Here is a 13,152-nt window from a genome sequence, read left to right as displayed (position 1 = left end):
ATCAGGATAGGACAAACATAAAGCAATACCTCCCTTGCATATTCCACCAATACTCAGAAGTCCATAGCTCATGGATTTCTGAATTAGACAGTGTGTTTTTTGTGTTAACCTGCCATGGCAGATTTTTCTTTCATGAACATCTAACAACATTTTCAACCACGGAACCCCTTGGACTCCACAACATCTGTGGCAACGGCTTTTGCACTGTAACTATGTGCTATATGAACACCTTTTAGCAAATGTATGCAATGTAGTCTCCAGTCAGTCCTATAGCCACTGAGTTTTTAAGATGCATATAAATAATAGTTGTTTTATTACTACCATGGTTTTACAGACTTTAGACTAACTGTGCTAGACGCTGTACCAGTAAGTAGACAAACTAGCAGAGCCTGTAACAACCCAGCTAAAAGATGAATAGAGACAGGACATACAGTCATAACAGACAAACAGCAGCAAATCTGCCTTGGAGAAAACACCTACAAGTAAACATCAGTGTGGCTTTCTAGTCAGAAAGAAAGATCCATCACTGATAGCAAAAGAATTCTGAGCCAAACAGCAAAAGAAAAAAACCCAAAACTTCTCTTCATTTTCTCTAACATTTCTCACTGACTTTTCAAATACAGAGCTCTAACCATTTAGTTTGGAAATACACAGGTGCTAAAGAAAAGCTTGGATATTACAACAACTTCTTCATCTTCTAAAATGACAGACAGTTATAGTTGTAAACTCCATCATTTCCCAGTTTATACACTTCAAAATAATTACATGAAAGCACAGTGCTACAATACAAAGGGTCAGTTTCATCTAAAAAAAATTAATACAGGACAGGACTACATAGTTTCAGTTCTGTGGCAAAGAGCTCTGAACAATACATATTAATTCCATTATTATACATAGATTCATAGTGAAATAAATATATTAATCCCATTACTTCCATTACAGTATTCAGGTTAAATTAGCCCCCTATCTGAACAGGAGGCATTTTACACTGCATCCCCCTACTGTTTTCATTAAGAACAAATAGATAATTACTAATATTCTATTCTCATTTTACTAGTAATTCAGTACAAGAAAACAACCATTTCCATTAAGAGTGGAACTAAGTGGCTTGGTTTCTAAAGTGCTCTCCTACGTTAATTTTTCTAATGTTTAATAGTGAGGACCAAAGGATTTACGCCCTACATCTGCACGCAAACATCTCGTAAAGTGTTGAAACTTAAGACTCTAAGCACACAGATCAGTTTCAGACAAAGAAAAAAGCTAGTAGGAAGCACTGAGAAGCAGTAGATGCACAGCACAATTGCTTAGCAAATTCAACCGAAGAGTGTCAAAATGTGTAAATTTGGGACAGGTTTCATACTGGTGAAATGACCTTTAAAACAGTTTTCACTGGGGTTAGAAATAAAAAAATAAAAATAAAATCAAAACAAAACAAAGAACCACCCATTAATTTATTTCAGCTCTAACAAAACTCAGTCTCCTGTTGACTGGCATTCTCTCCATCTCACTTAAAAATCTCAACTTCTTATCACGTTCATTCCGACACCCCAAACCAAGCCAGATCAGCCGTGCATGCAGTCTCTAACGGCCTGCCAATACTGACAGTCTAGCTAGCCGCTACCTAAAGGAGCGTATAAGAACGGAGTTCTGCTCGCCTTCTTCCTTCTTCTCTACCAGGTTGCCAGTTTTCAAGAAACTTAGGAATTTAGTTATCTTGAGACTTCTATTTGTCTACCAAATTTGGTTGAAAATGGTCAACAGTATAAAAAAAAACATACCCCATTTTCCTCAGAAACTCCAGACAAAGCATCTTCTGAGGAAAAAAAACCACAAACCTGAATTCAGGGGAAAAGCGTACAACAGAAGAATCAGGAATTACACAAAATAATCTGGTAAAGCTCTGAGATTCTCAAACACATACACCAGGGGTACAGGAAAAAGTAAGAGAATTCACAGAACATCAAGCCTTAATGCACGACCAAAAAACATAACTCCACAAAAATGCACCTGAAACCTTCAAATAAAGCCTAAATTGATATAAACGTATTTTCCTCCTATACATTTTCTACTCCATTACCGTAGACTATCAGGAAGAACTTCTTTTTGCTCTTTGCATCTGGTCTTTACATACTCAAGGGTTGCACGGAACACACTGTAACTGCATGCGTGATAGTAACCACCACAAGTATTAATCAGCACATTTCACGACAATGTGCTGCAAACAATGATCTTTTTTGACTTGCATGCCTGATTATCCAGCACCTGATGAACAAGTACTTGGCTCGGTTCATTCATGAACGTTCAGCAAAGCTGGGAGACATATCAGTGTTTTGGAACCAGAACACCACAACCCTGCTTTGCAAAATACAGTAACTCCTAAACTCCAGATGTTTATTTCAAATTTAAACCATCCTCAGTAAACTGTTGTTATAAACATACTCTGATAATCATATTTATACAAAACATGTAACAACAAAACCTGCAATTATTATCTTCTTGGTTTATAAAATTTATTTTTGCACATCTTAAATAAGAAAAACATACTTACTAATAAAGCAAGTTTTTGGTACTTTCGTTTTAGTTCTGCCGGACTGTCCGATGGCTGTGCACCCAGAATTTTGTACCAGTCCTTTTGTGTTATCCTTTCCAAGGCCATAGTCTGACCCACTTTGGAATTACTTTCTTAGCACTGTGTAAGAAAATGAAATAAATATAATTACAATTTGAAAGAGAAACAGTTAAGAATAGAAAAAATGAGGAAATGTGACAAACTACAGGATCATGAAATAGATTGTAGCTCTCAAGCACATCTACATCCGTACATAAGACCTATCGTGAAAAGGCTTAATACATGATGTCAGCTACGCTGCTTCCTGTCCCACTCCTTTGTGTATGTTTCAGAAGCTGTGCATACTCCTCTAAAACCATTTTGTGTTTTAAATGTCTGAACCATCTTGAACCTAGTCATGTTATATATACACTTTTTATACACACACTTCTTAAAACAGACACTTTTTATTTTGAAGCAATACTGTACTTAATAGACAAAAAAATTAAGTAAATGAAAGTGTGACATTTTGTCAATTATTGAATGAGATACATGCAAGAAGGCAAAAAGGTAGGGCTCAGGTTTTGCATGATGATATTCACAATCTGGACCCTCCTCCACCCTGCTGGGTAAGGCAGCTTAACTTTTCAAATATTAAAGTTGAAGAGCCTACAAAATCAACCAAACAAAAATGAACAAAAACACATAAAGCTAGTGCAGGCTGGTAACTAAAACCTCACTAGTCGAGGGTTTCCATTTCTGGCCATCTATCATCAAGGAAGTGATGCAGAACGAAAAAAATAAACAGAATTAAACGCTAGGCAGAGCACAGTAACGCCTGAGCTTCAAGCAGATTCTTAGATATCCTGAAATCCCAAGCTTGTAGTAGCTGCTTTATCACGAACTTCCTGACAAGAAATAACCCTGTCTCCCAGGAGGGAAGAGTTTTACAAGTTTCGTCAATTTTTAGTTTATTGTCGGAAGAAAAAGGAGGGGTTTTTCTTCCATTTCAGCACTAAAACCGGTTCCTGGTGACCACCGCCATACTTCCGAACAAACACATTTCTGAGGGGGGAAGCAGGCTCTGTTGCTCAAACCGCAAAAAGGGCACAGCCGACTGCGCGGTGCTCCTCCCCTTCCCCCGGGGAAGCTCCACGCCCGCCACCCCCACCCCACCCCACCCCACCCCACGCAGACCCCTTCCTCCCTCAGGGAGCCCACGCGGGTGTTTACAGACACGCGAAAAGGGCAGCGCCGCCCAGGACGACGCACGGACCCCCGCAGCGGGAGGAGGCCGGCAGAGGGAGGCCAGGGAGGCCGCCGGAGGCTCCCCCCCCCCGCCGCCGCCTCAGCACGGGGGCCGAGGATACCCCTCCCCCCCGGCCGTTAGCACCAACGGACGGCAGCGCGAGGCCGCTGCCCCACCCCACCCCACACCACAGAAGACCCCGCGGCGACAGCGAGCGAGCACCCACCTGCCCCGCGCCGCCGTTGCGCCGGGGGAGGCGGCCGGTGCCCCGGGTAACGCGTCCGGCGGGAAACAACCCCTCCGCTTGGCGCTTTGCGCCTTTAGCGTGGCGGCGGGGCAGCGGTGAGTATGGTTTACGGCGCCGCCTTACCTGTTTCCGCCCGGGCAGTAGTGGCGTTGGCACCGGCAGGAAGCGGAGCCGCGGCCGAGGCCCGACGCCGTCTCTATGGCGACCGGCGGCGCTCTGTGGCTGCGAGTCTGCAGCCGGCCTCCGTAAGTAACGGCCCCGGCCGCCCTCCAGCGCTCGTTCCCGGCTCGGGGCGAGCGGGAACATCTTTTCATCCCCACTTTCCCTCAGGGATTCCGTCTCCAGGTGCGAGAAGACACCAGGGTCCATCTTGCCCTCCCTCCCCTCCCTCGCTTGCTGCGCGGGAGTCCGGGCCGCCCGGCCCCCTCCCTTCTCCCCTCAGGGACTCCACCTCCAGGCGCAGGAAGACCCAGGGCGCACCGGGTCCGTTTTGCCCCTCCTCGTTGCAGGCCTTCCCCAGCCCCGGAGGCAGAGCTCGGCCCCGACCCCGGGGCGCCTCGGGCCTGCCGGGCAGTGCGGGCGCGGGCGGCTGGCCGAGCCGGTGGGCTCGGCGTCCGGTCGGCACACGCCCTCGGATTCCTCCTGCCCGGCTGCTCCAGGCAGCGAGCGTCAGGAGAGAGAACCCTGACTCTCCTGCCTCCTGCTCGCCTCCCTGACGGGTTGTCCCGACCCTGTGAGCTGAGAAAGATGGTGGTTTCTTTCTAGAAAGTACTTGTCCTAAAGAGGAAAGAAGAACATCCTCTTAATGAAAAAATTAAGCTCAGGAAGCAGACTTTTAATGACGTAAAGACGTCTCCCCTTAAAAAAGAAAGGTTAGGTTGGTGCTGTAAAATTCAGCTTTTGTAATCTCCATCAATCTTAGACAGCAAAATCTCTGAATATTAGTTCAGGCTAACTTAGTTCACGCTATAGCTTTAAATGTGTAGCAGACTTCCTTTGATGATATTTTTATGCAACGTGTTAGAACTAAAGGAACTTTTTTTGTCGTTTTTCACATCCTTTGAACTGTTTAAGTAGAGCAGCAGGCAGGCTGTACAGACGTGGGTGGGAAGAACTGGGAGCGTTGTTCCTGGCATGTTGTTGCCATTAACCACCAGTGCAGGAAGGATGTGGGACAATTGGAACTGAACAATAAATGCGGAGAATCTATTTAAATTTTGACATGGACAGTAGAGAAGCAAGAGACTTTCTGGGTAGGTGAGAAAAACATCTCATCTACATAACTACTCAAGACCTGTGCATCAGTCTGATTTTTGTCTCTGCTGGTCATCAATGTCTCTGCAAAACAGTCAGCAGGTTAGTATTTTGCCCTGTTCTGCAGTTTTTTAGGTGAGGTCAAACTTGTAACGTGGATGTCCATAGCTGTCAAAAGAGAGAGACACTTGTCTTTGCACTTGGGCAGTACTAGTATGAGCCATGGTCCAGCTCCCTCTGTCAATGCGGTGTTAACTTCCGCAGCACCAGTGTGAATAATTATATATTTAACTGAAATCACTGAATTATATATGAGAAGTATCAAGTGTGAGCTAATTTACATAGTCCCTTTTGAGATTAGAATTTACCGCTCAGGCAAAGGTTTTGGTACAATTGCATGAGTTACCTACTTCATTTTGGTGTGCGATCAGCCCACATTTAACTTGGGGTGGCCCACGGCACTTAATGTGTTCCCCTCAGCCGTTGATTGGGGCTGATATGTGAACAAGAGGGGGAAAATTAAAAGGAAAAATTGTAAAAGGTGCGGTGGTGTCATGGAGGTTGGTTACTACACCTGAGCTTTTATCACAAATGGTTAATATCCTTACATACTGGATACATTTACAATATCCATTTTTATCCTTTATGCCCAAAACTCTTAAATGTTGCATATAGAATTTTTCCATTTTAACTTGTTACAGGATTGGTGCCTGAAGCCAGTAGTTTAAACTCAGAGCAATTTGAGAGATTGTGAGCATTTGTATCCAATAGTATAATTATCTGTAATTAGTTGTTCAATACGAAATTAACCATAAATGTTAAGAAATCATCTCTGAAGTTAGTGGAACAATTCTGGAGGTGAAACACTCATTCTTTTCTGTGCATGTTCAGCGGTTGTGCCAAAGTAAAAGAAAACAGGCTGTTTAATATAATGGTTTGGTGTTCATGGACTGTAGAATACATAAACTATGAAATGAAATCACTGCAGGATTATCTGGCCTTTTCTGGTATTTGAATCTTTGTGTCTTGGTTTCTCTTTTAATTTTAATCTATGCAGTTTTGGAAATCACGATGTTGTATGTTCGGGTTAGTCTTAGCTCATCGTGCTCTGCCTGGTCATAATGACTTTTGAAGCTGTTGATCAATCTCAGGACGATTTGACAATGTTGTATCATTAAATGTATCAAAATTAAGTTAGTTCAAGATTCATTAAAATCAAATGGGTATGTAGGGGAGAGAAAGTAGGGCAAAACGAACTGAACTCAAATGCTATTTACTGCTTTTGGCAGCTACTGGCTGGTAAATCAGCATATAGTTCAAACTAGCCATAGGATTTGCTGCCTTTTCCTTTCTGACAGCAAACCACAAGTAGGTAACTGACATGGCAAGTGAGGGGAACTTACCGTGAAAGTCTGGGGTGTGTGGAGACAGACAATGAAGTCATGGAGAAGACCCGGGACTGCTGTCCCGAAATGGGAGGTATAGGACCCAAGTCTGTAGGAAACCAGGCTTTGTTAGTTGCTGAAGTAGCTTAAACAAATCATTATTCAAGTATGTATAGGTGCTATTAATCTCACTGAAGCTGGACACCTAAATACATTAAAAAGGTTTCTTCTAAGATATCTTGTATATATTTGTGTATACATTGGGTTTTTTAAACTTTTTTTTGTGAAAATGTTTAAGGTTTTAATAGATGCTTGATTTTAAACTGTCGCATAGTATTGTGTTGCATTGTCATGGAAGTATAGGAAAAGAATTGTTTAAGGAGTTAACTGGACTACTGTGTCACAGATTAATACAATGAAAGGGGAGTACAAATGATGGGCCATACCCTTATTATTTTATTCTTTTAAGAAACAGCTGAAGCATGCAGACTTTTTAACTTTTAACTATATTTTTTACTTCTGGAGACAACTGGTATTTTTCAAAGTGTTGTTCAGAGTAGTAAAGCTTTTTTTTTTTGCTTTTTTGTTTGTATTGGTTTTATATTGCTATATATGTATACAAAAGTGTGATGCACAGGTTATATAAAAATCAGAAGGCAAGTCTTTCTAAGATTACTTACCATCTAGAATATTCAGAATAATCTGAGAAATTAAAATTTTGTGCAACAAATGCCTTTTTATAGTTGGAAAGGCAAAGTTATTTAGTATAATTCCTATCTGGACAAATACGTCTCTATCTGGACGGCACTTAGGTTTGTTAAACTTCAGCATACGCTGCAGTGCTGTTCTTGATACAAAGCCCTGCACCTGAATGAGTCTGTTAGCTCACTTGTTTATTTATTTAATTCATGGTTTTCTGAAAGCATAGTCTTCTCTGCTTTCTTGTTTTTCTTGTAACTGAGAGGAAATAGGATACGTGGGAATAAAACCTGAAGAAAGCACTAGATCATCTAGTCTGAATTTTTATGTATTACAGGACTATTCTGAGCTGATATGTTCTGTCTGGCTATCGATACTGAAAGATGGAAAATTCCTAACTTGTGAGAAGGCTGCTTCCACAGCTAGTCATTCTACTGTTAAAATTTGTCTGTAATTCTCAGCTTGAATTTGCCTGGCTTTTATTTCCAGTCATCAATTCTTCTTACACCTTTTGCCTTAAACTGTGGTGTTTTAGCATCTGATACATGCTGACAAAAACAAGCACTGAATATTTATCGGGTTTTGAGAAGTTTAAGAGAATGAACATGTTTAAGTCATGCATAGATCGATATTTTGTCTCAGATGGTTTTTGTAGTTGTTATTTTTTCATTTTTTTCCAACTTTTTAATGTGGCAATTAATAAAAGTAAGTAATTAATGTGGCAATTAATAATACAGTATTTCACAAAGGGGTCTCACCGGTACTCCTTCTGGCATACTGTTTTTGTTCTGACTGTTGAAGTCAGTACAGTGAGAATAATTTTTTTCAAGTGAAGTTTTCTGTCAGAGCTATAGCAGACAGCTGACTCAAAAGAATGGTGCAAGCAAAAATTCTGAATTCTGTCTCTTGGGAACAATTGTTTTCTTTGCGAAAGATAAAATAATTTGTTCGGCCTTGAACAATGTTGTGCTTCTTTTTTAATCTAGATATTAAAAATTCTTGGAAGAGATAGGATTATTTAAAGCTGATCCTTTTTTTTTATTTCTTTTTAAGAGAAAGGTGTCAGAGATCTGAATGTTAAGTTCTTCCAGAATTTGTTGTAATTGGGTCAGATTTGTCAACAGAAAAAAGAAAAACAAAGTTTTGTCTCCCAGGAGATGTGGATATGATAGACTAAATGTCATAATGATGTGAACAAATGAGATGTAACATGCACTGAAAATATATGTTTTCCATTAAATTTGCACAAAAATGATTGAAAACGTCTTGGGAATTATTTAAGCAATTTACAATATTGTTTAAAAAGGTACATCTGGGCACACTGAGTACAGTCTTTTGTCGTTCATTAGCAATGTATTTAATGAGGGTTTTTTTAAGTGATAGATAGTTAAGGTAACAGACAAGTGACAGATTGTTTGTCTTTAACGATTTCCCTACTTCAGGCCCATTACAAAGCAATTAGAAATCTGACAGCATTTTTACTCTGCATTACTGATCATCTAAAGTGATGAGAAATGAGAGGTGATGAATATTAATTGTATATTTTCATATAATTATCATAAATTATTACCTTGTCTAGTGTGCTGCAGGTGGAGTAAAATCAATGGATGAAAATTCAGTCAAATATGATAATTTGAAAGACTTCATGACTTAGTTTTTGTCTTTAAAGTGCAATGTCAATCAGTCTAAACCAGGCATAGATTAAACTGGGGGAAAGACAAAGATACTCGTACCTTTCCTTGCTTTGCTAACACTGATCCACATGGCATTTACTCTTGGGCCCTGTGACAAATTATTTGTCTCTCCTTTTTAGCCTGCCACATTTGCACTGTAGTAACATCTATGCGTGTCCAACTTTTTTTTCCCTAAGTATTTGCTTAATATTTAAACATTAAGACAGTATTAAAAGCTGTGCACTTGGCTGAACCAAGAACCAGCTATTCTCATCTTTTTTCACCCACTTGGCATATATATGCATTGTAACATATTGCGTATTTTTATTCTCAGGTGACCTCTGCCTCTGCCAAAAATGAGGAGTGTTCATATGAGCTGTTTGTTTACAGTATGGACCTTTGTTCAAATTTTGTTCTGAAGATGCATTCATCAATAATAAACATCCATAATAAACATGTTACAGAATCTTACTTCATTCTGCACTCTAATTAATAAGTCTTCATGACATCAAAGTAATGATGAATTTTGGTGTTCTGTTTTGGAATATGAAACTCCTATAACGTACAGTACTTATCTTTATAATGCATCTCATATGTTCAGAGAAGACTTCATTTACAGTTAGTGGAAAACCTACAAAAACAGACCACAGATGCTCCAAATCAGGTATCTAGAAAATGTGGCTACTGTTTTTTTTTCCTGGGAAATTTTGGTCGATAGGACTTCTTCAATATCACTTTAGAATTTTAAGACAAAGACAAGAAAGATATCCAATTTATCCAGCGCAGTAGATCTTGGCCATGAGACAATTCTCTCTTTTCCTGCATTTCCTTGCACATTTCTGGCTCAGTGATGTGAGTGAATTGGAGGACACAGAAAACCAAATTATTATGCCACTACATCTATCAGAATCCATGTACTTAAAGTCAAACAAAGTCTGCAGGTGCAAATTTTTATTTTTATCTTGATTTTCAGTGCTTGACTTTGCAAACTTGCTAAATTAAACAAACTGCATTTGAAAAATCACATTACTAACATGATATTTGAGCTTCTGAAATTGCTGTGTTAGTAAGAAAGGAGTGGAATGTTTTCTCATGGTGGGAAACATGACAACAAGCTACTGTCTTGGTTTGGTTTGGTCTGTGAGCACAAGAGCTTGAAAGAAGCCAAACAGGGTTAAACTCGTACTTAGCCTTCTGATAGTGGCCACTGGTGGAATAAAAAGATTACAAGAAACAGCGCCACTAGTGCAAGAGAAATCCTTCAGGTGTTAAACCCCAAGATGTGAAAGTTTCATATATATGAACAATTATTCCCTGGGCCAACAATACATAGTTACTAGCACACTATTGTCTGAAATTAAGGATCTCATTCATCAAGAAACTAACATTACTTGGTTACACTTTGTCAGTATGGTACATTCTAATCCCTGTTTTCATCATAATGGGATTTCCTCTGAGACATTGTCATGCTGTAAAAGACCTCATTCCCATACTGATTGCCTGCAAATGACAAAGGTAGCATGACTAGGCTAGTACCACCATGTCCTTACTGCTGAGGCCCCGTAGTCATTTTAATGAATCCTATTTATGCTGTATGTAGTCAAAGTCCAACTTTATTGAAATTTAAATTCTACGTATATAAAAATCAACTTGATTTTTTTCCCAGTTATATGCCAGTACATTATATAGCAAATGTTTTCATATGTTGCTGTTTCAATCCCAGTTTTGCCATGTAGGCTCAGTAGAATTAATTAATATAGAATTGCATCATATTCCATGAGATTCTAAGAAAGGAATGCTTCTCTGCGATACACATTGTTCTCGATATCCCTCTGCAACTTCGGAAAAGTGCCATTTTATGGCTTTGCTTTTTTCATGTCTGTCATAGAACGCAGAACAGTTTTAATACGCATCCACTCTTTCAGTCTTCAAATTGCAGCTATGCCTGGATTGCATCTGGATTTTTCAAACAAAAGGACCTCTTTTCTTCCTGTCCCTCTTGTACTTATATTCACATTCTGCTAACCATGTGTGTAAAGCCCCATCATGTCATATTTCTTCTTTTTTAAATTCCTGTAGTGAAAAGACTGAATAAGACTCCTTTTGCTGATATACCTTGATCTTTCTTCTGATATACTTAAACGAAATATTCATATATTTGAAAACCCTTATCAGAAACAGGCATGTTTAATGTCACGTTGGTTACTTGCTAATGCAAACTGCAATATACACAAAGGCAACGGAGCAACAACTGTGGTGTCTGTAAAGCTTGCAAACATGACAGGTTGACAGTATTTCACAGTTTATGTTAAAACCAGCTTCTTGAGAAAGGTAATTATAAAATGAAATATTTTGTTCTGGTATTTAGATTATTCATTTTATTTTAATTGGCTTTTTTCTGAGATAATTGGATATGTTTCCCCATGTTTGTTGAAGAGGAGCACTGGGCTAATTGGCTTTTTGCTTATTTCCTTTAGAGACACAGTTTATAATTTATCATACTTTTGATTAACGTTTTTCCATTATGTGGATTCCTTTAAAGACTAAGTTACTTTCCAAGTGTGGTGACAAATTGTAAAATACCTTTTAGCATTACAGGAAAGACTATAGTTGCTGTACTTCAGATACCATGTAGTTGTATATTCCTGTATTACATATATTTTTCAGTCTTAGCTTAAGCAAAACTCCTGTTGTCTTTTCAGTTTGAACTGAAAGGTGTAGTTTGAAGGTACAGCTATGCTGATCTAATGACTAGTTGCCACTGAAAGTGGTAAAATTCTTCTGCCATTTCTTTTTCACCTGCTTCAGTCATGTACTCTTGCTGCCCTTGCATCAGCACTGCCATTCATGTGACTACACAGTGAAATAATTCATGGGGATAAATAAACAAAAATCTAATTCTGCCAAAAAATTTATAATTTTCTGCTGATTTAGTCCTACTGAAAAGATTTGTCATGCATCAGTGCCAGCACGGAGAAGGTGGCTGGAGAACTTGTCCAGGACAAGGGGAAGAGATGGAAGAGGGGAGCAAGTCTCCCCATTTTGATGTCATCTAGCCATTAGATCATATTACTTTATCATCAGATTGCATTGAGCTAGACTGAGTAAAGTTTATAAAAGCAAGCACATGGTAAATAAAGCTGTTTTGAGATAATGCATCAATGAATGTTTGAAGGTTAAGATATATAAAAGCAGAATAGTACTCAGTACCAGAATATCAATCCAGTCAAGTTGAAATAAGTGTTACTGAATAAAATTTGCATCTTTTTCTGATTTTTGTAACTGGTATTGAGATTTATCTAGTTTAACATCAAAATTATATTTCAGCAATATAGTTGGCTTTTCTTGGCTTATAGAATTACTTGGTTCTACGTTATTACCTTATTGTTACCGCAGTGTTGATTTGGGAGGAGCAGGGGTTGTTGTCCATTGATATTTCAGGCAAGTTCAGGGCCCATTGTGCTAGACACTGTACAGACATACCGTTAAGAAAAATCCTATCACCAAAAAAATTAGCAACTCTATTTAACAAAAGATCTAGAAGAAAGAAATTCAAGAAATCTGGGAGGGCAATGAAACACCAACCCGTTTTGCCTAACTAGTCAGATGGATCAGTTTGTACGATTATCGTGGTTTAACCCCAGGTGGCAACTAAGCATCAGCCAGCCACTTGCTGACCCCTTCCCTCCCCTGCCGTGGGGTGGGGAGGAGAATGGGAAAAAGTAGAAACCCATGGGCTGAGATAAAGACAGTTTAATAGGTAAAGCAAAAGCCATGCATTTAAGCAAAGCGAAATAAGGAATTAATTCACGACTTCCTATCGGCAGACAGGTGTTCAGCCATCTCCAGGAAAGCAGGGCTTCATCACGTGTAACGGTTACTTGGGAAGACAAACGCCATCACTCTGAACGCCCTCCCCTTCCTTCTTCCCCCAGTTTTATGTGCTGAGCACGACATTATATGGTACGGGATATCTCTTTGGGCAGTTGGGGTCAGCTGTCCCGGCACAACTTCTTGTGCGCTCCCCGCCTTCTCGTTGGCAAGCCAGTATGACACGCGGAAAAGTCCTTGACTGCTTAGCAGCAACTAAATCATCA

The 13,152-nt window shown here is 39.7% G+C and overlaps 1 protein-coding gene across 1 annotated transcript in view; it reads right to left on the bottom strand.

Annotated features, from left to right (window-relative positions):
• Window positions 1–4,120, bottom strand: part of DNAJC24 (DnaJ heat shock protein family (Hsp40) member C24) — a 39,419-nt gene extending 35,299 nt beyond the window's left edge. Inside the window, exons 1-2 of the mRNA XM_075425236.1 lie at window positions 4,024–4,120; window positions 2,549–2,689 (exon numbers count right to left, since the gene is read on the bottom strand). Coding sequence (XP_075281351.1) covers window positions 2,549–2,656 — 108 coding nt within the window. The 5' untranslated portion in view covers window positions 2,657–2,689; window positions 4,024–4,120. The remainder of the gene's footprint in view (window positions 1–2,548; window positions 2,690–4,023) is intronic.
• Window positions 4,121–13,152: the final 9,032 nt, after the last annotated feature.

Source organism: Opisthocomus hoazin, chromosome 7, assembly GCF_030867145.1.
Source record: "Opisthocomus hoazin isolate bOpiHoa1 chromosome 7, bOpiHoa1.hap1, whole genome shotgun sequence".
NCBI classification, from domain to species: Eukaryota; Metazoa; Chordata; class Aves; order Opisthocomiformes; family Opisthocomidae; genus Opisthocomus; species Opisthocomus hoazin.
The sequence above is the reverse complement of the archived record's forward strand: the minus strand, read 5'-3'. Positions and strand labels throughout refer to the sequence as shown.